At 39.7% G+C, this 23,026-nt stretch overlaps 1 protein-coding gene across 5 annotated transcripts in view; it reads right to left on the reverse strand.

Annotated features, from left to right (window-relative positions):
* Positions 1-23,026, reverse strand: part of dctn1b (dynactin 1b) — a 46,893-nt gene that overhangs the window by 18,763 nt on the left and 5,104 nt on the right. For 3 of the 5 annotated variants that reach the window (XM_042387997.1, XM_042387996.1, XM_042387995.1), the window contains exons 2-4: positions 17,411-17,662; positions 15,661-15,739; positions 13,650-13,681 (exon numbers count right to left, since the gene is read on the reverse strand). In XM_042387997.1, coding sequence (XP_042243931.1) covers positions 13,650-13,681; positions 15,661-15,739; positions 17,411-17,638 — 339 coding nt within the window. In that variant the 5' untranslated portion in view covers positions 17,639-17,662. Of the gene's footprint in view, positions 1-497; positions 519-13,649; positions 13,682-15,660; positions 15,740-17,410; positions 17,663-23,026 lie in introns of all 5 variants that reach the window. The other 2 variants (XM_042387993.1, XM_042387994.1) reach the window with 1 other exon arrangement.

Below are 23,026 nucleotides of genomic sequence, written 5' to 3' on the forward strand. Positions count from 1 at the left end.
ATTTACAAATTCTTTAGCGGACCTCCATGATGACCCCAGACCAGATTCAGGACATGAATACAAAACTGCAACAGAAAAATGCTTAAAAATTAATTGAAAAATTAGAAAGCAAACAAAGCAATTATTATGTTGAAACAGTTCACAACAACAGCTGTCTACAACAGAAATAAAAGAAAACCATATGGTGAACATATGAATGATGTAAAACTCAGTGTTGACAGGATTCACTACTGGAGCTGTAGATATAAATGAGAAGAAGTCAAAATGGACTTTAAAAAATGGTGCTATTGACAAAAACTGTCATTCCTCTAATGAAAAAAAAATTGATTTGCGATATGTCTGATGATGTATTGTCTCTAATGTTCTTGGCAACACACTCACGCTTACACACACACACACACACAAACTGCTGCATGAAGAGAAATAACAACCACACGCATAAATAATTCAAACTGACAGAAATGGGAAGCCCGGACGACTTTGAAGAGTGGGCTCACCTTGGGCCTTCTGGCCGTGGTCTGAGGAGCAGAGGGAGGAGAAAACAGAGGAGGAGGAGGAGGAGAGGATGCAGGAAAGGTCAAAGGGCGGCGAGAGGAGAGAAGAGGAGAGGAGGGAAGGAGGGAAGGGAAGGAAACAAACAGCCAGGGTTAGTGTTTCAAGGCAAAGTTCATAATAAATGGGAAAATCACAGACAAAAGGCAAAAGGACAAAATGGGATGATGAAACTGGTTATGACTCTAAACTCTCCTGAGATGCTGCGACAACAAAAAAAATCTGTAAAAGTTGTTTTCCTGAAAGTACCACAAAAGCCTTCTTCCTCCTCTTCCTCCGCTATCATCGTTTAACGTCAACACAGATACCCGCTTAATTGTTCTCCTCCTCCGTCTCTCTCTTGTCCTCGCCGGTCTTCGGAGGCCTCGTCTCTTTCTGCCACGTGACCGAAAACTCAGTAACAACACGAACACTGTGACTGGTACGGCCGCCGTGACCTAAATGACTGCATTGTTTCTCGGGGGAACACAGCAGATCCGGTTCATCTGAGCCCAGTTTTGTTGTATAGCTCGGATAATAGCTTGTTATCCTGCGACATAGCTTGTTTCCGACATGCAACACAACCGGATGAATAAGTGGGTTTTGTAGTCGATTGTGCAGAGAAACATTCACAATTTGTTCTCATCTAATCTCTGTGAAGTCTTTACAGCAGATCTGGGTTACAGAGTACTCATCACACACTTCTTTAGCTTAAATTGAACTGACTGAAGACACACTAAATACCAAAAAGTGGTTATAATCACCAAAAATACTGTGAGCACATCAAAGTAAACACTACACATATCATAACATACTGTCAGATGAAGCTCTGCATCTCCAGTTTTGGTAGATTTTTATGAATTAACGTACATTTAAAGACTATTTATATATGAAGATTGTCTAAACTTGAACATGCATGGTGGTGGAGCTGGATAATAATTCAACAATATTCAACTTATCATCTCTCTATATTATGATCATATCGTGACAGAATTCTGTACAAATTAAATAAAATCTAGCACTTGAAGAAAAAGTGGTCACAAAAATATTTTAGTTAGCTTGAAAAAAAAGTAGGATCCCTATTATTAATAAATATGTTTTTGACAGAATATATCTGATAAAGCTCATGGGATATGATTGAAAGCTCCAGAATAGCTACTAAATGGACCTACAGTAACAGAAGACATTTTGACTTGTCACAGTAGGAAAAGCAGAGGTGTGAAAAATACAGTTAAAAATGGCTGAACTCCATTCAGCTGCTTCAGTTTCAGGGTCCCAGTTCACTGTCATGACTTACTGGGACACTTGAACAGAACGGATCCGTCGTTAATGTTGTTGTTAGTTTCATATAAAGACAAGTCAAAATGTCTGCTGTGAAGACTACATATAATATTGTTGTAGTTTACTTTTTTTTGGAGAAACAGGGCTTTCATCCAGAACTAACAAAAACCCACTGAACCCAGATCTCTGTGTACTCACTGCATCTAATATTCTACACTTCTTACTGCTTTTTCTTTTCTACCTTTCACTTTCCAACCTGTCATTTCTACTCTCTCTGCTTCACTTTGGCTCATTAATGTTCTTAATTTTTTTTTAAAAAAAAGCCTCAACAATTTCCTAAAATAGCTGGATACTGTAGTGTCAAGCAAACGCTACTCAACCAGGCGTAAACAGTGTATTTGTAAGGGACTATTTTCAGCTTCAGTACAATTTAACCCAGCTCGGTACCGACACTTCTATCCTTTCTGCTGCTGTACATTCGTGAAAAATAATCTCCACTTCTCACTGATCACTCACTGAACGACTATCTGTCACCTTCTACCTCTTGTCTTCTGCACGCCGACTCTCTGTCTCTCTGCTTCGGCCATCGCTTTGGCTAGTTATCGTTCTTTATTGGATTAGAGCTGGACCATTCAGCAGAAATTAGCCCGAGCTAAACAGCTGTACCAAATAAGAGCTGACAGCCTCTTAAGCTGTAGTGTCGTGCTGTGGATACTAGAACAGGTTGTACTAAAAATCACATCAGCCTGTTTTTTTTTTTTTGATACATCTGCAACCAAGAGTGAAATCACTTGATTCTCCCTGATGGCCAAAATCACTGACCTCATATAACGCTGTGGAAGGCTTGTGCATGATGAGGCCAAATACAACATAAAAGCTTGTGTTGCGGACAGGGAGATACCACCGAACTCCAGTGAGACACATGAAGAAGCATGAAATAACTCTGCGAAAAAAGGCACTGTGGATACTGAGCGGAGAAATAAAAACGATAGAAAGCTGCAGGTACAGTTTAACTTCCAAAAAAAAGGGCAATTCCCACCATTAAAAAACAACAAAAAAAAAGAGGAATAAATGAAACTTCCAAGCGTGACCTTTACAGCAGTTCTGCCAACAAAACAAATGGATGGTGACAACAAGAACAGCAACATCCCAACAGATAATCATATGGAGTTCTGTACCTTCCGGGGTGCAGGAGTCTGTCTCATCATATTTGCAGGAGAAGAAGACACACAAACACACACACAACACAGTCACCGAGAAATACACACACACACACACACAGAGCAAGGTGATAAAACAGGCAAAGATGCTCGAGAGTCGAGACTGAGAGGGGTTCAGGACAGACAGACAGGTAAAGCCGAACAGTCAGACAGACAGCCGCTCAGGCCGGGAAGCTGCAGTGGTGCAAATGGCCGCGGCGATTCTTTTTCCCAGGCTTTCCCCTTCCCCGCTTCTGTCCTCCCGTTATCGTCCTCCTTTATGTCCTCTTTCTCAGCTTCTCTCATAATCCGAGCCCTCGGTCGGCACCTCCCTTTTCCTTTCTGCTACGATTAGGACTCTGACATCCTGCTGCTACGAGCCTCCGACCTGCTACTGTTCACAGGAGACGCCTCTCCTCCCCTAACCTTCCTCTCCTCCCTCTGTCTCCTCCTCCTCCTCCTCCCCCCCTCCCCTCCACCCTTCTCGCTCTGCTTATTGTGATTTGTCAGCCCAGCCAATGCCCTGCTCTCCTGCATTACATCACTGTGCGCCCTCGTCTCTCCCTCTCTCCCTCCCTCCCTCCCTCTCCCCGTGCTCGCTGCTGCTCACCCACTCATCTCCACCTCTCCCACAGACAGACAGGGAGGGATGGGTGAGACAGCGGGGGTCTGTGAGGCAGTGACTGGGGACAGACAGAGGAGCGAGGAGAGGATGTGAGACAGACGAGGGCGGTGCTGGAAACGGAGGTAAGAGGGGAAAATGAGCAGCGACACTGATGCAAGCCTCTCCTGTCTCCTAGCAACGCTCACAGATCCCTCCTATGGGCTCATTAAAATGAATCAAAAACAATGAGGAAGCCTACAAGTGGTCTGCTTTATGAAGTATTTTCAGAGGTTTTAGGTGTACGAGGTATTTTTGATTTTGATCATATTCTGCTTTTTTCTTTTAAGATTTAAACGTATTTAAAGGATAAAGATGAGGATATTCTGTATTTGTGTTTCTCATGAAACCAACAATGTGTTTTAGTTAATTTCTCAGTACTTTCTGACTTATTTTTCACTGTTTCCTCCCTGATGAAGATCCCGAAGATCCGACTAAATAGTTGCTTTTAATATACAGTAAATTCTCTCCTTGCTCTACCTAAACGTGGAATTATGGTTCTGTGAGCTGCACATAGGAGAATATTCAATAGTTAATGAATCCTGCAATGCACTTGCTTGATGCTCAAGTCTACACATTGTTGAGATTTGGAGGGTGTGCACGTCAGCTCCTCTGCGAGCCGTGGTTACCCATAACACCCTTCTCTATGTAGATTCGCAGAGACGCTCACATGTATCATCGGAGAACCATAATTCCACTTTTAAAGTGCCTGAAAAACGTTTTCTTTTAGCACCTCAAGGTTTCCTTGACTTACTGAGTGTGAAACTGAGCAAGCACTTGGCCGCATGAATGTATTAAAGGACCAGTGTGCAGGATTTAGTGGCATCTAGTGTTGAGGTTGAGGATTGCAACCAAATGAATACCCTTCCCCCTCCTCCCCTCACCCTCCCCTTCCAAGCGTGAAGGAGAACCTATGGTGGCTGTGAAACTCATGAAAAATGCGAAAGGCCCTCTCTAGAGCCAGTGTTTGGTTTGTCCATTCTGGGCTACTGTAGAAACATGGCGGTGCAACATGGCGGCCTGCATAGAAGAAGACCCGCTCGCTATGTAGATATAAAGAGCTCATTCTACGGTTACAAAAACACGATTCTTATTTTACTTTCTGACTTCCCTTCCTGTCTGTGGCGCTCAAGTCCCAAGTACATTGGTTCCTACTGAAGGTGAAATCTTAAACAGCTCACAAATATGTATTTTCATTTTTTTTAAAAAGGCTCAATAATTTCCTAAAACAGCTGGGCTCTGTAGCTTCTAGCAAACGTTACTCAAACAGGAGTAAACAGTGTTTTTTTTAGTATTTTTAGGGACTATTTTCAGCTGTAGATTAATCCACATTTGGTGCTACAGTGAGGAGGGCGGTGTGTGTGCGGGATTGACTCAAAATAAACAACAGTAGCAATGTTCGTAATGAAGGAACATGTCATCCAGTGCAACAGTGTGGCTCATTGATGTGTTTTTAATAGTTTTTGGACAACAATGGCGCTCTATGGCACAAAGGAATAAGTGATATCTGGCTTTGGCTGAACAGACAACACTTGTTCGTAGGTTCAATTCATTGTTGGTTTGGGTCTTTTCATGAGATTTGCTGTCAGTAATATGGACAAAATCTTTAATGGTAAATGTGTAATTTTATATTGCTATATAATAATATAGTTTATATCTTCATACAGTATACTTTTCAGGATATTCAACTGATAAACTACAGATAAAAAGCAGACAGGAAAGTCTTTTTTTTGGCTAATCAAGTGCATTTAAATCCCTGACAAATCAAAGAACTTCACCACATTAATGCAAAAAAAATCATTTAAATCCAGTATTTCCACAGATTACACATTTACTGCTCATAGTTTTGCAACATTGGCCCATAATGGCTTAATACAACCAGAGTTATTAAAGGGAGACCTTTCATTTTACTTAATTATTCATATATTAAACTACTTGAACCAGGCTTCCACAATACACTATAAACAGTGTACACAAATATTTGGTTGACAAACTCCAATCATCTCACAGTGAGCATAGACATATTACACAACCCTAGTAGTCATAGCTGTTGTACACGAGTTTCTTGTCCTAATAAAAAGAAAACACAAGGAGCATGAACCCTGTAACATGTGTTACAATATTATCCTGCATTAAGGCTCAAACAAAATGGTAATCTTGAGTTTTAGACGTAATTCCGATTGTATTAAGGAGGACTTTTTAGTCTAAAAGGTGATTTTTCACAGGTCAATTTATTCCTAAACAGCCAAGAGCCATTTGAGTAGCTATTGTACTGTAATATCTTCCTCAGCTTGACTAATCTCCTTCTCTGCACGAACAGCTCATCAGGAAGAAAGAGCGATGTAAGAGGATTAATTCAGTGGGGATACTCTCTGATTAGCTGTGAGCTTTAAACCTGAAATACTTTTACAACGTTGGCATGAAAATGGGCAGAAGTCATTTAAGACTAATGTGAGGAAACAAGATGAGGCTTACGGTAAAGTAAATACAGGTGGTGTGGTGTTTAAAGATATAATTAAAGAAAAAATACGAGAAAGAAAGAAAGAAGCAGGATTTCAGAGTCTGGACTGCTGAACCGGAAAGATGTTTATGCATATCCATTACAGAGAAGCTGAGGGGAAATCTGTCCTGTTGAAATATTAAGCATCTTTCTCTCTCTTAAACCCTGCTTCGCTTCCTCTGTACCCCACAGAGTGTTGCTCTGAGAGGATATCCAACGCTGAAGTGATGCAGTGAGACAGACGGACGCAGAGAGGATGATGTGATGGGTGGAGATGTATCAAATTCCTGTTTTCCCAGCACACACAGGGAGGATCGCTGCCTCTGAGGTCACTGGTCTGCAGCCTCCAGCAGCACAAAAGGGGATAAAATTACTGCCCGAGAAGCATTAACACAGCATAAACCAACACGCTCAGCTCGTTCTGCCTGTGCCAAAAAACTAGCTGATGTTTCTTGTATTCGAAAAAAAACTTGAGGAAAACTTTCCACTCAGATGTTTAGTTGTCAGATGAGAGGAGGCTGCAACATAATATGCAGAGCTGCATCGATTAATCAACTGAAAGAAAACTAATCTGCAACTATTTTTATAATCAAATAATCTTTTTAGTAATTTTTTCATGTCATACATTTGCTAGTTGGAGCTTCTTAAATGTCATGATTTGAAGTTTTTCGGTGTCATACACATTGGGGGATAATAGAGGATTAAAAACTGCTGATCAGGCAAAACAAGATATTTGAAGATGTGGACATAAGATCTAAGAAATTATAACAAAATAATCAGTATATTAATCAATAATGATAGTAATAATTGGTTGCTGCCCTAATAATATGACACAAAAATAATCTCAGGAAATTAATTAGAATTAAATATTAGTTTGGTTTTCTTTGTATATCTACATTTACAACAAAGTTACTGCACACTAACAGTCACATCTACTCAATTTATTAAGGTAAAATTTTCTGTCACGTAGGTCTGAGAACCAAAACGTCATAATTAAAGTGAGTACAAGTAAGTAACCAACAGTGTTCAGGTCTATCTGAACCCAATGCAGTAAACCTCTCCTGTCTGTGGCTCCATGCAAAGTTCAGGTGTTGGCAGGTCGAGTATTTGGCAACAAATTAAACACGCAACCACATATTTAAAAATGTTCACATTTCTAAATGGGTTTAACGTTATTGAGTAAAGGTACGTCATTTATTCAACTCTTTAGGGAATAGAGGGACATATAAGATATAATTGAATATATATAGCATTTTTTGGCCCTACAGTATTCATTTGACTATAGGTATGATGGACATTTTAACGCCTTTTTTGGAGGTGAAAAACAGTACATGTCCCTGTTCTTTAGATGCAAAGAGGAAAGCTAAAATTAGCAGTACAGGGAACTAAATAAATAGAGGTTAATTGTGTTTTTTGTCTTGCCATCAGTTATAATTAGTGTCATCAGCTGCTGTTAATTGCTTCTAATTAGTTTTCTTATTAAATTTTTTATCATGTTTCCTTCCTTATTGATGCTGGTTTTAAACACCGCTCTCATCTGGGCCTCGCCATTCTGATGCCTTTAAACTGTGTACCATGTTTGCATATCGCCATAGCAACCTAACACACGTGTATTTGTTGTGGTGTGGGGCTTTGAGGTTGTCGTTATTATTTCCGCAGTCTAGTTGATTCTAGTTTGCATCCAATTTGAACACCCACAGTCATGTTTCTTATACCTTTAAAAGGGAAGCATCATACACATTTCCAGCTCTATATTTTATTCTGGGGCTCTACTGGAATATCTCTGCATGATTAACAGTTCAAAAAACTCCTTATTTATCATATACTGGCCGTTTATGCAGCCCCTCAGTTCAGCCTCTGTCTGAAACAGGCCGTTTTAGCTCCTGTTTCTTTAAGGCCCGCCTCCTGATGAGCCCACTCTGTTCTGATTGGCCAGCTTCAGGAAGTTGTCCCTAGTCAGACTTCTGCCGGCTCCGGAGGCTACATAAACAAACAGCTGTAGTAGGATTTCACTTCTCAAATACATCCATGCATGTTTGAGCTTGAATCTGATCCGAAATATGCATGTGGACAATGTCAACAACCCAAACAACTTTTGTGATTTGTGATGTCATCACGAGAAGGAAGTAGAGGTGACCTTGCAAACAGAGCATTCAGAGCACATTGAAGCTCTGGCTTTTGACTCACAGGGAGCATTTTTACATATGTTGACCATGTTTAACATAGACATCCAATATTATAACAGTATATAAATGCAAGAAAATCACAAAAAGCATGATATGTCCCCTTTAAAAGCTGAGTACTCAACTGCTGTATATTTGTTCCTCCCTAATTTTCATTTTTGGGCAAGTAATTCCATTTACAGAGCAGGCTATTTGCACATTTTAATGCATTTTCCTGTGCCGAAACTATACATTTACTATGCACAGCCCTTAGCTAGATCTGGACTCCATTACTAAATATTTAAGCCTCCTGTTTCCGCACTACAGTGAGCTCCTGATGTTGAAAGTCAGCCTGCCGAGGAGGGAGATGCGGTACAGTAGACGATAAAGCACAACGGAGCTGACAGGAAATCTATACTCTGCAGGTATGGTCTCTGCAGGCGGGAGAGCGGTGGGTTTCACCTCGGTCACAATCTGACATTTACAAAGCAGCGCAGCATACGGACGCCTGCGTGTATGACTCAGCTGGGGATGATTGTTAAAAGAGCACTAGACATTTCCTCCTAAAAAATGTTAAAGTCACACAAAGAAATGATATTTTCATGGTGTCTTGGTAAATGTACGCTCATTCAAAACAAGATGTTGTGGATGGACGTAATCAAGGGGGCAGATTAAAACTGGGCCAGCTGGATGCTAACAAAGAATTAAGATTCAAAGGAACTGTGAAATACTGAGCTGCCACAAATATTAGATTCTTCAATATGAATAAATGCAAGCTCACCATCCTTGGTGTCTCAAGATAAAGACACAAAGGTGGCAGGGATGAAAACTGCATAATGCTCTGATAGACTGTATTTGTGTTACTTTTAGCTTAAAGTCTGGGCTTTCTGTGGTGTATTATAGTGAAGGCCCTCCATCTCGCTTTTAATACAAAGTGCACCACTTACATAAGAATTAAATATTACATGTTATATTTAAGAGGTGAGCCATCATCTAGTAACTAAACTGATCACAAGATGAGATGAGTCAGCATTAGAGCCACAACAGGCTTCAAGCTAACTAATTAGCTTCAAGCTAACTCTGGTGCAGTGCATCTTTAATGTTTCAAACTGCACATTGTCCCATTCAATAAATAAAGAAATAATAACAATAAACAGTAAAATAATCCGCGTTTTGATAATTGATTCATTGTTTAGGTCATTTTTAAAGTAGAAAATGCCAAACTTTTCCCATCGCAGCTTGTCATTTGAGAGGACTTGCTGCTATTCTTGGTCTTGTGTGATAGAAAATTCAATATGTTTCTATTTTGGACAGTTGGTTGAACAAAACAGGCAATTTGATGACCTCATCTTGTACTTTAAGAAACTGTGACAGACAATTTTCAATTTTTGTTTTAAGGCATTTTAGAGACCAAACAATTAATCAAGAAAATAATCTGCAGATTAATCGATAATTAAAATATTTTTTAGTAACAGGCCTAGTCAGAATGTGTCTGAACAACCCAGCAGGTAAAACTGATTGAAGGATAGGTTCACAATTTTTCAAATCTGTCCTAAAACAACAGTCAGGTGTCCAAATGAATACTGACACATATTTTTCTTGCCATAATTATTCCTCCTGTTCATACTGGCCATTATCTCTTCTTAATGCACTTTGAATTTAAGTGATGGGGGACAAAATCCACAGTCTTCCTTCTGTGCAAAAATGTTTTTAAAAGTTTATTTGAAGCTAATATGAAGCTTCAGCTTCCAAATTAGTGAAATTAAGTAAATATCTTTCAATGTTACAGTCTTTTTAGTGCCAAATTCCCTCTTTTTGTTTGCTTCCACTGCAGCTGAACAGGAAAACACAAAAAGGGAATTTGGCACTAAAAAGACTGTAACTGTGGAACAAATCCACTTTATTTGAAAAACTCAGCTGAAGCCTCATATTATCTTCAGATAAACTTTTAAATATTTTTTTTCTTAAAATGAGGACTCTGGATTTTGTTTGAGAAAAGCTCACAATTGTTTATGGAAAATACACAAAATGTACCCAAATGGAACCAAAAGGTCTAAACAGATTTTATGTCCCTGTGGACACAAAGCTTGTTGGATTTCCTGAAGCCAAAATAAACGAACCACCAGACGGAAGACAAATGAGCTGCTGATGATCAAACAAAGTCCCACAAAAACCTCTGACTGTCTCCTCAATAATCTATGGTGCCTCCACAGACACTACACCCAGATCCATGTATAGTCTATAGCTGTATACAAGGGGAGGAAGTGACTTTCAGGTCATAATTGGCTGGAAAAATCACTAAAACAAAGAGAAGTAAAAAAGCGATTTTTTTCATTTCAGTTTCTATAACATGCTTCAGATGCACAGAAAGCAGACAGACACAGAGGCGACAAACAAAACACACGATGTGCCACAGAGCTGAACCAACGCAAACAGACCAGAGCATGGCGATGGTGACAGAGGTCAGGTGACAAGAAGTGGGCGTGGCACTATGGAGGACACAATTTCTTCTTCCATTCACTCTCACATGAACACGGAGCAGCTCAGACACAAGACAGAGGATGGCGGTGAGGTGAGGTGAGCTGCGAGGAACCATGGGTAAATGAGGGTTGATGGGGGGCCTTGTTGCCATGCAGCAGCAGCAGCGAGGCCATTCAGAGCCACGGTTACCACGGTTACCACAGTCATCATAACATTACCACTGTACCGAGGTTAGAGAAACATGCAGCACCTTTTTGGGCTTCACTCCTCGCTGCGTGGTCGGAAGGAAGGAAGGGAAGGAAGGGAAGGAAAGATAGGAGGGAGGGAGGGAGGGTGAAGGTCAAAGGTCAGGTTTGTCAGTGGCATGCTGGAGGTGATGGGGACTGTAGTGAATCAGTGCTCTCCATTGATGGACAACAGACCTCGATCAAATATACCGCGCTGTATATTTTCACAAACACATTTCTCCCTCACGCACATTTCTTCATTCTCATTCAGTTCATTTTCACACAGAAGACATCTTATTAAAAATATGTCAAACACGACTGAGTTGTTATTCAAATATGTTAAAATAAGCTCTGCAGATGTTCTCACATTTGCTTGCAGTCTTAACATCATCATCATCTCTCTATAAATGACACACATTTCTCCTTATAACACATTCAGAGCTCATATTTTTCCTTTTTTTTCTCCACACAGTGACTATTTTTTGTGTTTTTTCACAGGTCAAACAGCAATAAATATGTAAACAATGAGCTCTTATAAATAAAATATAGTAAGCACTTCTGTAAAATGACTCATTTTGCCAGGAGAGGAGATACTGAAGGTTATTTATGTTGTCTGTGTTGCTTGTTTCTCTCTTTTTCTTTAGAATAAGTCTCAATGAGACTTATCCTGTTAAATAAGGGAAATGATAAATACTACAGGTCACTACTTCTGGGTTAAAACAATGAACTGATGGTTCTGTGTAACATCCAGTAAATGTCAGTTGTTAAGTTATGGCCACGTTGACCTTTTAGCCTGAATCCAATAAGACCTGACAGGATGTGATAAACTCCTGGAGGCAGAATTTCTCATTATTTTGAGTCAAGATTACACTGACAACAAAGATGGAAACTGACACTTGTCACTGATTTGCAAATGATTAATCATCACAGTAAATTAATGATCACAAACTCATTAACCACTAAGGTCAAGAAGAATTTAAGTCTGGATAGATTCAGCATCAGAAAAGATTTTAACCATCTCTTAAACTCTTTTCAGATTTCATATTTTTCTGATACAAAAAAAATGAGTTTAGGATTATTTAAGATATCGTAAAAAGTTAACAGTGAAAAGGTTACGTTACTCTAAAAAGTGTATATCTTTTCTTTATAAAATATGAAATAAAAGAATATCTACTGAGAAAAAGAGAGAAAAATGTAACTCTGACTGAGATTTAATCTACTGGTGAATATTCAATATTCATAAATATGACATGTTGGTGAAATGGTTGGATTTTAGTGTCTTTACTCTTTCTCAACAAGCTAAAATATTGAGACCAAAACAAACAAAAAATTGTCTCATTTGTCTGTCTTTTGGGACTTTTAGAAATATTGTGTCATCTACTTTCAGGACATTATGGCTCATTATGACTCTTTCACTTCTGACTACATGTGATGCTGTTAATCTAACACAGTGGTTTATTTCACTGCTGCACATACTGGATATACATGATGGCATCATCTTATATTCTGTCTACAATATAAAATGAATGCAAGACTTAACATTTAGTTTTGTTTTCATTTAGAGCTCTGTGAAGGTTTTCATCTGATGAAAGATCATCTAATATTTCAACTTGTGTTTACATGTGAAAAACTGTCGAGTCTAATTCTTAATAATATTTTATTTATATAAAACATATTATTTCTGTCTAATTATAAAACTAGTCCTGAGTCTTAAGCATCCTGTGTGGGTGACAGTGCAGATTTATAGACACACATCAGATCATATCATTTTAAACTAAAAGGTTAAACTAATCTCTTCTGTTTCTTATAGTAAATAATCAGTCGGTGTCTTGCGATCCTCAACTAGAAGTGTATTTCTAAGTAAACATCGCCCTCTGCTGGTCAGATAAGGAAGCAGAACAGATCTGTATTTGTTATGCACAAACAGATTTGGTAACACTCACTACTGTTTAAATATTCCAGGAATATGAAAAGAAAATATTATTATATACATATATATTATATTCCTCCCTCATGCTTTCCTCTCCATTTATTTGCAGACATATGCAAAAGGAGAGTTATGTGCACAGTTTATATTGTTTAGGTGTATGTAGATTATGCTTTTTTTACTGCAGGTTAGTACTTCTAAGCTGTAAATTGTCAGCATGTCTCCACTTCATTGTAACAGACAAAAACAACTTGAATAGTTTAAGTAGCTCTCTTTTAGATTGAATAAAACATTATGGTGCAAATAAATGCATTTAATCATAAAAATGCCAGAAGTCAAAATACTCATTGAGAGCATCTTCCCACACACTTGCTATTAACAAAGCCTGTGAAAAGGGAGGTTTGTTTTTTGACAGCAGCAGTAAGAAACTGCTGAACAATCAGTGTTGAATAAGGCTGAAACAAGAGGGCAGGTGTGGCACCGTGCAGGTAATTTTATCCTCCAATAGTCAACAGGAAAAAAAAACAGGGTTTACTTTAGATAACGCAGAGTGGGTGTATGTGTATCTGTGTGTCAGGCTGTAGTGTGTGTGTGTGAGAGTCCAGGTGTGTGTGTCCATATCTGCTCCTGATTTCCTGCAGGGGGAACTTTGTGTGACAGAGCGACGTTATCTGACTCACCAGTTTAGTGGACTTGGGCGTCTCCAGGATCTCTGAGGAGATTAAAAGAGAAACAAACATCGTCCTTTACAAGATATAAAGTCTCGCAAAGATCCTGGTGCAAACAATAGTGTCAACACGATTTATTGCCTTTTCACCACATGGTCAACCCTAATACAAACTGTCAGAGAGGCTGCACGACATGGACTCTCTCCACTCTTGATGCTGGTTTCTTTGTGTCCCTTTACTTAGATAATAGTGGAGAAAAGCAGATTGTTGCTTGTAACGGAGGTGTTTTCAGCATTTGTTCTGCTACCGTACTGAGCCGCTCTGGAGACGAGCTACATTTTTTTTTATGCATAAAATAGTTAAATATTATTTTCCAGAATCAATCTAATATTGGTGATGAGCAGGGCAGCATTCAGAGTTGCCGCAGTGTTTCAAGGACTTTCATTTGTGCTTGAATCTGAAGGAACATCTTGTTGCCGGGTAATATCTGAATCACCTACTGAGTTCCTGAAACATTGCCCAAATAAAAAAAAAAAAACTGTCCAGTGTGTCACCAATTTAACTTTGTCTGCCTGCACCAGTAAGCCAGGAAGTGGATGTTCTTGAGCCAATTACAGCACATCAACCACCACCACCACCCCTGTGATGTCTAACTGCAGCAGTGAGGCGTAACCATGGAAACAGAGACCAACTCGACCCTCGAGAGAACAAAAAAAAAATATTGGTGAACAGATGTGGAAAGTATGAGCAACTTCATTTCTTGTGTCGACAATAATTCAATGTTTATAAACCTCTAAGTTGAAGGTACAAATTCAAATATGTTAGAAAATTATATTAGGTAGAAAACAGGTGATTTAAAGGGCAGGTTCACACATTTTTCCAAGTTGAAACAGCGTTCTCTGTGCATCTTCAGGCAAAATGCAGCTGAATCAGGTGTGTCTCAGTCGGAGGACAGCAGAGGGACTAGACAAGTCTGTTTTAATACCATTTGGAGCTTATTAGGAGCTTTTACAGATCGTATCACCATCAACATTGCTTCAACCATTTAATCAGTATAATCAGTATTAAATAGTTGATATTGAAGTTAAATAATCCCACCACAGGGTCCATTTGTAGCTGTTTTAGAGCTTTTAGTTCACATTATCAAACATGATTCCTCAGCAGATGAAATGATGATGATGGTGATACAATCGAAAGCTCCAGAACAGCTGCTAATAAACCGCTAAAGGTATTAAAATAATATCTCACGATACTGTGACATTGAATTTGTTCAACTCCCGCAGCCTTCGTTGAAATTTAACACTTTTGATATCGTTGGACGGCGATCAAAGCAGCTTAAATCTCTCCATAGATATTCACAATAATTTGGTCTCAGGTGTATTCTTAAAAATGGATCTGCTATTTACTTAAGTAAACATGAGACGTTTGGTGTCGACAGGTAGCTGGAGGACATTTTGTGGTTAAACCTGCTGTTACAGAAGATCAGCTAGAGGACAATGCTCAGCGTTATCAGTGAATCATGACCACAATGAAATAAGAGAGTGTCCCTGTAATGAGATACTTAATGAAGGACATTTATATTTTAGGCTTTCAGTCAAAATGTTAAAGCACAGTGACTCGCGGTAGGTGAGCAGATACGGTTGCAGCATCTTCAAGGGCACAAAAACAACACACCTGTGACCCGGCGGCTGCAGAAAGGCGTCTGCTGGATCTGAATGACCTGCAGCATCTGATACTGTTTTGATTTTTTTAAGATAATCACAAGAAGGTCATTTTGCCCCTGTCTGTGTGCTCACATATTGCACCATTTTTTCATATTTCGATATTTTTTCTTTAAAAGACAGCTGCATGTTTAATGTTCTGAGCACACACATCCCCAAGGCAACTTCCACTTTAGAGAGGATCGACATGATTGCAGTTTGTTTGAGCAAATGTCTTTTTGACGCCTACAGAATGCTGATAAAGTACCAGTCAAAAAATGAACAAGGACAAATCCATCCCGTCTGAATGTGTGTGTCCTTACCTCGTTTGGGAACCTTGCCGGTGCCGGGCTCAGGTGTCTCTGGGGACGTCGTGTCTGCCCCATCATCAACCAGCTGGATCTGAGACAGAGAGAAAGACACAGGAAGAAAGACAGCCATAGAGAGAGAGAGAGAGAGAGTCAGTCAAGTCTTCCAAAACATATCAGCGTTTCACTGCCAACTTTTTCTTTATTCATCGACAGAGCTGGCAAAGCCTAAGTGACGGATGTTATAAAAGGGTCTCCACAAAAACAAAATTGGCTTGTTTATTGACGTTCAATATACTGTAGCGCTTCCCCGGTGAATCCTAATTTTCCTCATCTCCATGGCAACCTTTACAACTCCGCTGCAGAGACAGTCAGGGTCAGCTAGTCTTTTAGGCCAAGCGAGAGACATAATGAAAAGGATTAGTAATACAACACAGAATCAATACTGAAGCTGACCCGTGTCTGTGTGTTTGTGTGTGTGTGTCTGTGTGTGTGTGTTTGTATGTGTACAACTGGGTCACACAGGTAGCATCAGCTCAATTTTGTTGTTATAGCATGAGAGGACAGAGGATGTGTTTGTGTAACATGTTGTGTCAAAGAGATCTAACTCACATTAAGCCGGTTTAATTTAAAAATGCAGCTTTTTACATCGGTTTCGACCCTTTGTTTTCAATAATCTCGCATTTTTCTCACCCAAAAACTGAGGTTTTCTAAAACTATCTCCAAAGAGGCTGAATCTTAAATGGGGCGTGTGGGGAAAACTGAGCTTTTGCAAAAAAGAAAATAGGGATGTGAGGGTGTGGCAGTAAAGTTAGGGAGACAACTTATTGTAACCTCTTACTCTTTCTGTGATCTCTCATTTTAAATATCAATACAGCTGATCACACAGTACAGCTGTTATTAACTTGGATTTAAAGGATTCACAGTCAGGTTCCTATACTGTATGAACACTGAAACAGGTTTTCCTCGCTGTAATCATTCCTCCTGTTCATACCGGCTATTAAACGATCCCCTTCAAATGTGCTTACAATGTTAGTGATGGCAGCCAAAATCCAGTGTCCTCATTCTGACTGAAAATGTATTTAAAAGTTTATGTGCTTCACTTCATTTCAAACAATTAAAACCATGGTGTGACCATGAAATTTAAAAAAAGAAGTGAAAATACCCTTATATTTCCTCCAGGTTTCATTCTCTATTCTACTGTGCCCTCCAGGCCACCATACATAGATAACATATAGGACACTGTGACAGGATGAAACACTTGACAGTCCTCTGGGAGAGAAAAATAGAGCTGTTTTTTTTTTTTTTTTTTTTTTAAATCAGAAAACAAAACAACCCAGTACGCAGCCTGAAGCAGTGGAAAATATTGGCACCATGCAGACAGCAGAGGAAAATATCAACCCCCACACAAACCCACTGCGTCACATAAAAGAAAAACTAAATCTCAAACATCACAGAGAATAAGACACTAAACAAAAGAGAGATGGACTGGTAGGGACAGCAGATGAAGACAAAAGCAACATCACCAGATTCTGGCAGTGAGTGATTTTATAAGACACACATTTTAGAGGTATTTGCATGTTTATTTGAAGAGATCTTTAGTCATAGTTGGAAAAATTGTTCAAGAAGGAAGTGGCAAAACAAGTGATTTTCCTACCCTGATACCTTCTTTCTCTGATAACGCCCTCTTTCCTAGAGAAGAGACCTTCTTAATCAAAAACATTTATCACAATCAAATAGCAAACTTCGCCGATCCTGTCGTTACCTGTGACTGCCTCACAAATATCCCATGATTCTCCTCGCAGGTGAAGTAGCGCTTCCCCTGCACGGTGCCGTCGTTCTTGCCCTTGGCCTCGTCCAGAATGACTCCGACCCACTTCCCGGAGGCGAAGAGCGTGTTGCCGATGTAGGCCACCGTGCCACGCTGCCCCTTCCCGATCACCTCCACCAGGGAGCCCACCTTGACGGGCCGCCCGCCCCCGTCCGAGCTCATCCTGCTGCTGCCGCTGCTGGTGGTCTGGGTGGGACGAGGAAACACACACACACACAGAGCTGGACTGTCAAAATACACATTCGTGTTAAAGTGTTGAAGTTGATTTCATTTGTACATTTAAACCTCACGCCATTAGAGCTGCAACAAGAAAATAATCACCAACTATTCTAATAATCAATTAATCGTTTTGAGTCACTTTTTATGAAATGCTAAAATTCTCTGGTTCCTGCTTCTTAAATGTGAATATTTTCTGGTTTCTTTAGTCTTCTATGTGAGCAAACTGAATATATTTGGGTTGTGGACTGTCGGTCAGGACAAACAAGATATTTTAGGTTGTGGCTCAGGAGGTAGAGCGGGTCGTCCACTAATCGAAAGATTGGCGGTTCAATTACCGTCTCCTCCAGTCCACATGTTCATGTGTCCTTGGGCAAGATACTTAACCCCAAATTGCTCCTGATGGCTGTGTCATCAGTGTGTGAACATGTATGAATGATTAGATTTCCTCTGATGGGCAGGTTGGTACCCATTCAGCGTGTGAATGTGTGTGAATGTGATTCGTAGTGTAAAAGTGCTTTCAGTGGTCGGAAGACTACAAAGGTGCTATACAAGTACAGTCCATTTACCATATCTTGGGCTTTGGGAAACAGTGATCGATATTTTTCACCATTTTCTGACATTTTATAGACCGAACAACTAATCGATTAATCAAGAAAATAATCAATACATTAATTGATAATGAAAACAATCATTAGTTGCAGCCCTAGATGCTGAACCAGAAATCATGAATATAGTTAAAGCTAATTATTTTGCAAATCATCCTCTTATATTTTTCAACTTCCAGGAAGACTTGATGTTTAATCTGCTATTTGATTTTCATACTAAAATGACTGGAGTACAGTGGCTGTCTGGAAGGTATCTGAAACTCAACAGCATGCTTTGAAAAATGCTCAACATTAGTCTACATAAAGCTTGTGAAACACTGGGACGGTCTACTGAGAAGCCCCTCCATGACCCTGAAGTAAGTGGGTTGATTTAAAACAACAACACAACAATGTCTGATAGTGATTGAGATTAAACTAAATAACAAGAGGAGCTTCCTAACATAACAAAGCATGTTAAGTGGATATCTTGTCTCATTTTCTCCCCAAACCAGTGAAATCCTGACAATCCACTTTTAGTTGTTTGTTGTTACTGTTATCATCCGAGCTGCAGGTTCTCTCATGTGTTTTACCAAAAACAAATGAGAGAAATGTTTCTACAGAGCTCATTTAATGCAGACTCATTGTATTTTCCATTTATTGTTAATGTGGCCAAATGCATTTTTGAATATTTCAAAAGTCGTTTGGGACAATATAATATTTCTTCAGTGCATTTACACACGCACTGTGCATAAAATGTGTCCTTTCAATCAAGTGGGAAGAGAAAAGTTTTACAAATTTGCTCACTCAGTTCATAACACCTCAAAATCTTGTGTATTTTGACATCAATCAGCTTTACAGAAGCAGTTAAGACATCTAACTTGACATCATTATTACAGTTAAATGTTATTTTTACAGTAGGAAACAACAAACAGAAGCTTTCCTGAACTAGCAGTAAGTCTAATCACTTTTTATATAAGATAAACTCTTGATGTGGAGCAACAAAACATAATTATTTACATGTAAATGTCAGAGGTTATGCTATGGTGCATACAGTGTAATGACTACAATGTACAGCATCAAATAAATGTTCATCTGCATTAAAAGGAGTTTTTATACGACCATGTTAGCAGACAGTGGATGTTTGCGGCTGGAAAAGACAGAATAGAAAGTAGTTTTAGTGTCATTCTGACCAGATGAGCTCTATAGACCCACACAAAGAGTGAAAACCTGAGCTCCTGTCCTCATACTGCCCTCTCTAAATGTCAATGCACGCTTAAACAGAACTGATCTTGCTTTCTAGCTGAGGAGCCAAATTTTTGTGATAATTCCATGGCAACAATCACTTGAGATTTCATGACCCAGTATCGACGTGTGTAGAACAAATAGTACAGTAAACTGCTTCAACCGGGGCGAATTTACTTCAGCTGCAATATTTTGTAATCAAATAATCCTGCATAACCCAATTTACAGTGTGACGTCCTAGAACTGATGGTGACTCAGCAAAACAGCAGAGAGAGGAGCAGATATTATTGCTCTGTTCTTTCTGACTCTCCTTGAGTTTAATGTAAACATTCACTGTGTATCTGCTGCTGTTTGACTTAAAGGTTAAATAACATAAAAACCTACACAGAACAGCAAAGCAAAAACAGAGAGACAGCAGCAGCATAAAGGCATTTTTACAGATTTGGACAGTGTTTTAATGCACATTCACTGCTACAAACACAGTCAAGCTGAGTAACTGTATTTTTGTGAGGAATAATCATTATTCTTTTTCACATAAAACAGTGCACTGATCTTCAGAAATATCCAGTTTGGGTGTCACAGGAGGGGGTGATTGGTTGAAATCAATATCATGATATTAATAAGAACATTTTTAGCATTTTCATGCTAGCGGCACATGTCTAAGGTTGATAACGCTGGTCTGCAGGTCAGTCCAACACTTTGGTCCAGACTGTCTCACCGGCTACAGGAACTTTGTATGACATTGACATCTGTGATTTCTTGGTGAAATATCTCGACTATTGGGTTGTATCATTAGGAAATTTGGTTCAGGCATTCAATCACTTTGGTGAGTCTCCCATCGGCTTCAGCTGCACTCAGTGTTTAGCGCTAATGAACAGATGTTAGCATGCTAACATTTTCAACTATAATGGTGAACATCGTAAACATTATACCTGCTAAACATCAGCCTATTAGCGCTGTCATTCTGGCCATGTTAGCATGCTAACATTAGCATTTAGCTCAAAGCACTGCTGTGCATGAACAGAGCTGCTAGCATGGCTGCAGACTCTCAGTCCTGCTCTGATATTGATGTTTATCACAATATTAAATGTCTGATAAATAATTAAACTGATCAATCAATGGAATGAACTGTTCAGCTAAATTATGTTGCACAAAACTTTCACAACTGTGCGTCGTCCTGGTGATCAAGGATTTTAAGACACTGAGCATGTAACTACAATGTCTCCTGTTTAAGTTCTGCATTGTTGCACGTCATCACTCCTCCGCTCTCCCTTCATTTCCTCTCATCTCTACACTTCGGCAGGAAAGAAATACTCCAACATCTCTTTAATAACACTCTTCACAAATGTTAAACAAACACTTAAATAACTATTTCTGTTAGCAAGATTTAGTAAAAACTCAATCCCATAAAAAGCTGATGAACAATACTGAATTATCACCCCAATGCAGAGGCAAAACACTCGCCATCAGATTCAACACCTGGCAGCTCCTCGGTCATGTGCTCCCCTAAATTCACAGGTGTTCACACTTGGATGGGAAGCCAGTGAGGGATCTGGGGTGTGATCTAGGGGGTCTTGTCCTCGCTGACAGGTGAAAACATGTGTATTAAAGACTGTTTACCTACAGGACTTTAACAGTCAGCCGTCCATATATCGCTCTTGGTTGAGGTGTGAAAACTAAGCAAAGTATATGCTGGAATGTGGAAATATAATCAGTGTTTTGTTTCTGAGCTCTCCGGTTACATTATGACCCCTCTGAAATCTCTTTGAGAATTTTAATGATTGTAAAACTGTAGTTTCTAAAAGACATTTAAACATAAGCTCAAAGATGGTGTCAGTTCTTAGTGAGCTTATGTCTGGTTTACATTCAACCACAGACTTTGAACACTTGCTTTACTATGTATAACGGGGGAGGCGAACCTGTCACTTATTTCTTCTCTAGTATTCGCAGTCGCTGGAACTATTTGGGTTTCTGCTCAGTCATAACTTAAATCTAGGTCATCAGTTTCTCTCTCTAATAAAATATCTTTATATACCTTAAAATGTCTTTAGCAACAACATAAAATATGACAGAGGAAGTGTTCGACTCTTCTTCTCAAAGCCTTTAATCCCCATTTTCTTGACAGCACTTGCAGATGATGGTCTTTTATTCACATCACCATTATGATGTTCAGCTATGTAGCAGCAGTTATGCAAAACCTGAAATTGTGTGATTACTGTAAGTCTAAATGGCTGAGCTTCCTATTCATTACCACCAAGCAAAGAGACAGTTTAACTGGTAATGTGCATCCTTGAGTTTTCTGCATCACCGTCAAATCCTGTTCAAGCTTTAACATGTATTTAAAGCCATCAAATCACTTCAGATTCAGAAAAGAAGCAGGATCCGTCGGAGACTACACGGCTCAAACGCACCTGTCAACAATCTGCAATCAAACATCCACTGTGTTTCATACTTCATGCCCTCTCTTGAGTCATAAAATACTTAAAACACCGGGCTGCCTCCCTCAAGAGTGCATGCTAATAGACTGTAATGAAGCATTCGTGTGGTGTTCAGTCATTGCTCCGACCTGTTTGCCATGTGCTGAAGGCAGAGAGGACCCGAGGAGGGCGTGCTGAATTATTTAGTGCCACTCTACTCTTACAACACACGCAAGCTCCAAAAGACTACAACGCTCAAAGAGACGATAAAAACAGTGAAACAATCTCGTTTGCTGCACTGTAACACTCAGCATGCTCTGATGGAGGCTGTCGATGAAACCTGTCAGCCTAGTGATGGTTTTTGCTTTGTTTTTTCAAAAAAAGTAAGTACTGAAATGCTGTCATACCCATGCTTTTACAAGATTGTGTCCACGTTATTCTGGCTAACTTGCAAACTATAAGATCTAAGGGCAGTTCTTAATAATTTAGAAGTTTTCTATGAACTGAAGGAAAAAAAAAAGAGCAGCTGAAATGCAAGAGTGAGCATTGATGTCATCCCTCCCGGTGACAGGGAAGCTGCCTGAGAGGGATGACAAACAGGAAGTCTTCTGGCTCTCATGGACTGTATGTCCAGTGTCTGCTGATAATAAAAAGCCTCATGAACCAATTACCTGCCCTGTCATACATCAGCTTCTACTTTACACGTCCAAAGACTCATCGCAGAAGTCTGAACCCTAACATCACAACAGCAATGTCAAGCCCGAGGGGGGGGGGGGGGGGGGTATCTGAGCCGAACAAAGACGCGACAGTTGAGACACGGGGAATGCAGCCCTGAAATGGATTCGAAACCCTTCTATTCAAAGTAGAAATCGACGAGGAGCAGATGACAGAGGGAAACAAATCAAGCAGACGTAACAGAAACAATGGCGCACCAATTGGGACGAACGCCACAGTCTGGCCCATTCATTCACATATCTGAGATGTATAAACACCTCACACACACACTCACCCGGGTGTACGTGTTCCTCCTAGTCTGTGACATGTTTCCTTGTCGCCGAGCCCCCCCCCACAAACTGCCTGTCTTGACT

The sequence above is a fragment of the Thunnus maccoyii genome, chromosome 16 (genome assembly GCF_910596095.1).
Source record: "Thunnus maccoyii chromosome 16, fThuMac1.1, whole genome shotgun sequence".
Classification (NCBI taxonomy): Eukaryota; Metazoa; Chordata; class Actinopteri; order Scombriformes; family Scombridae; genus Thunnus; species Thunnus maccoyii.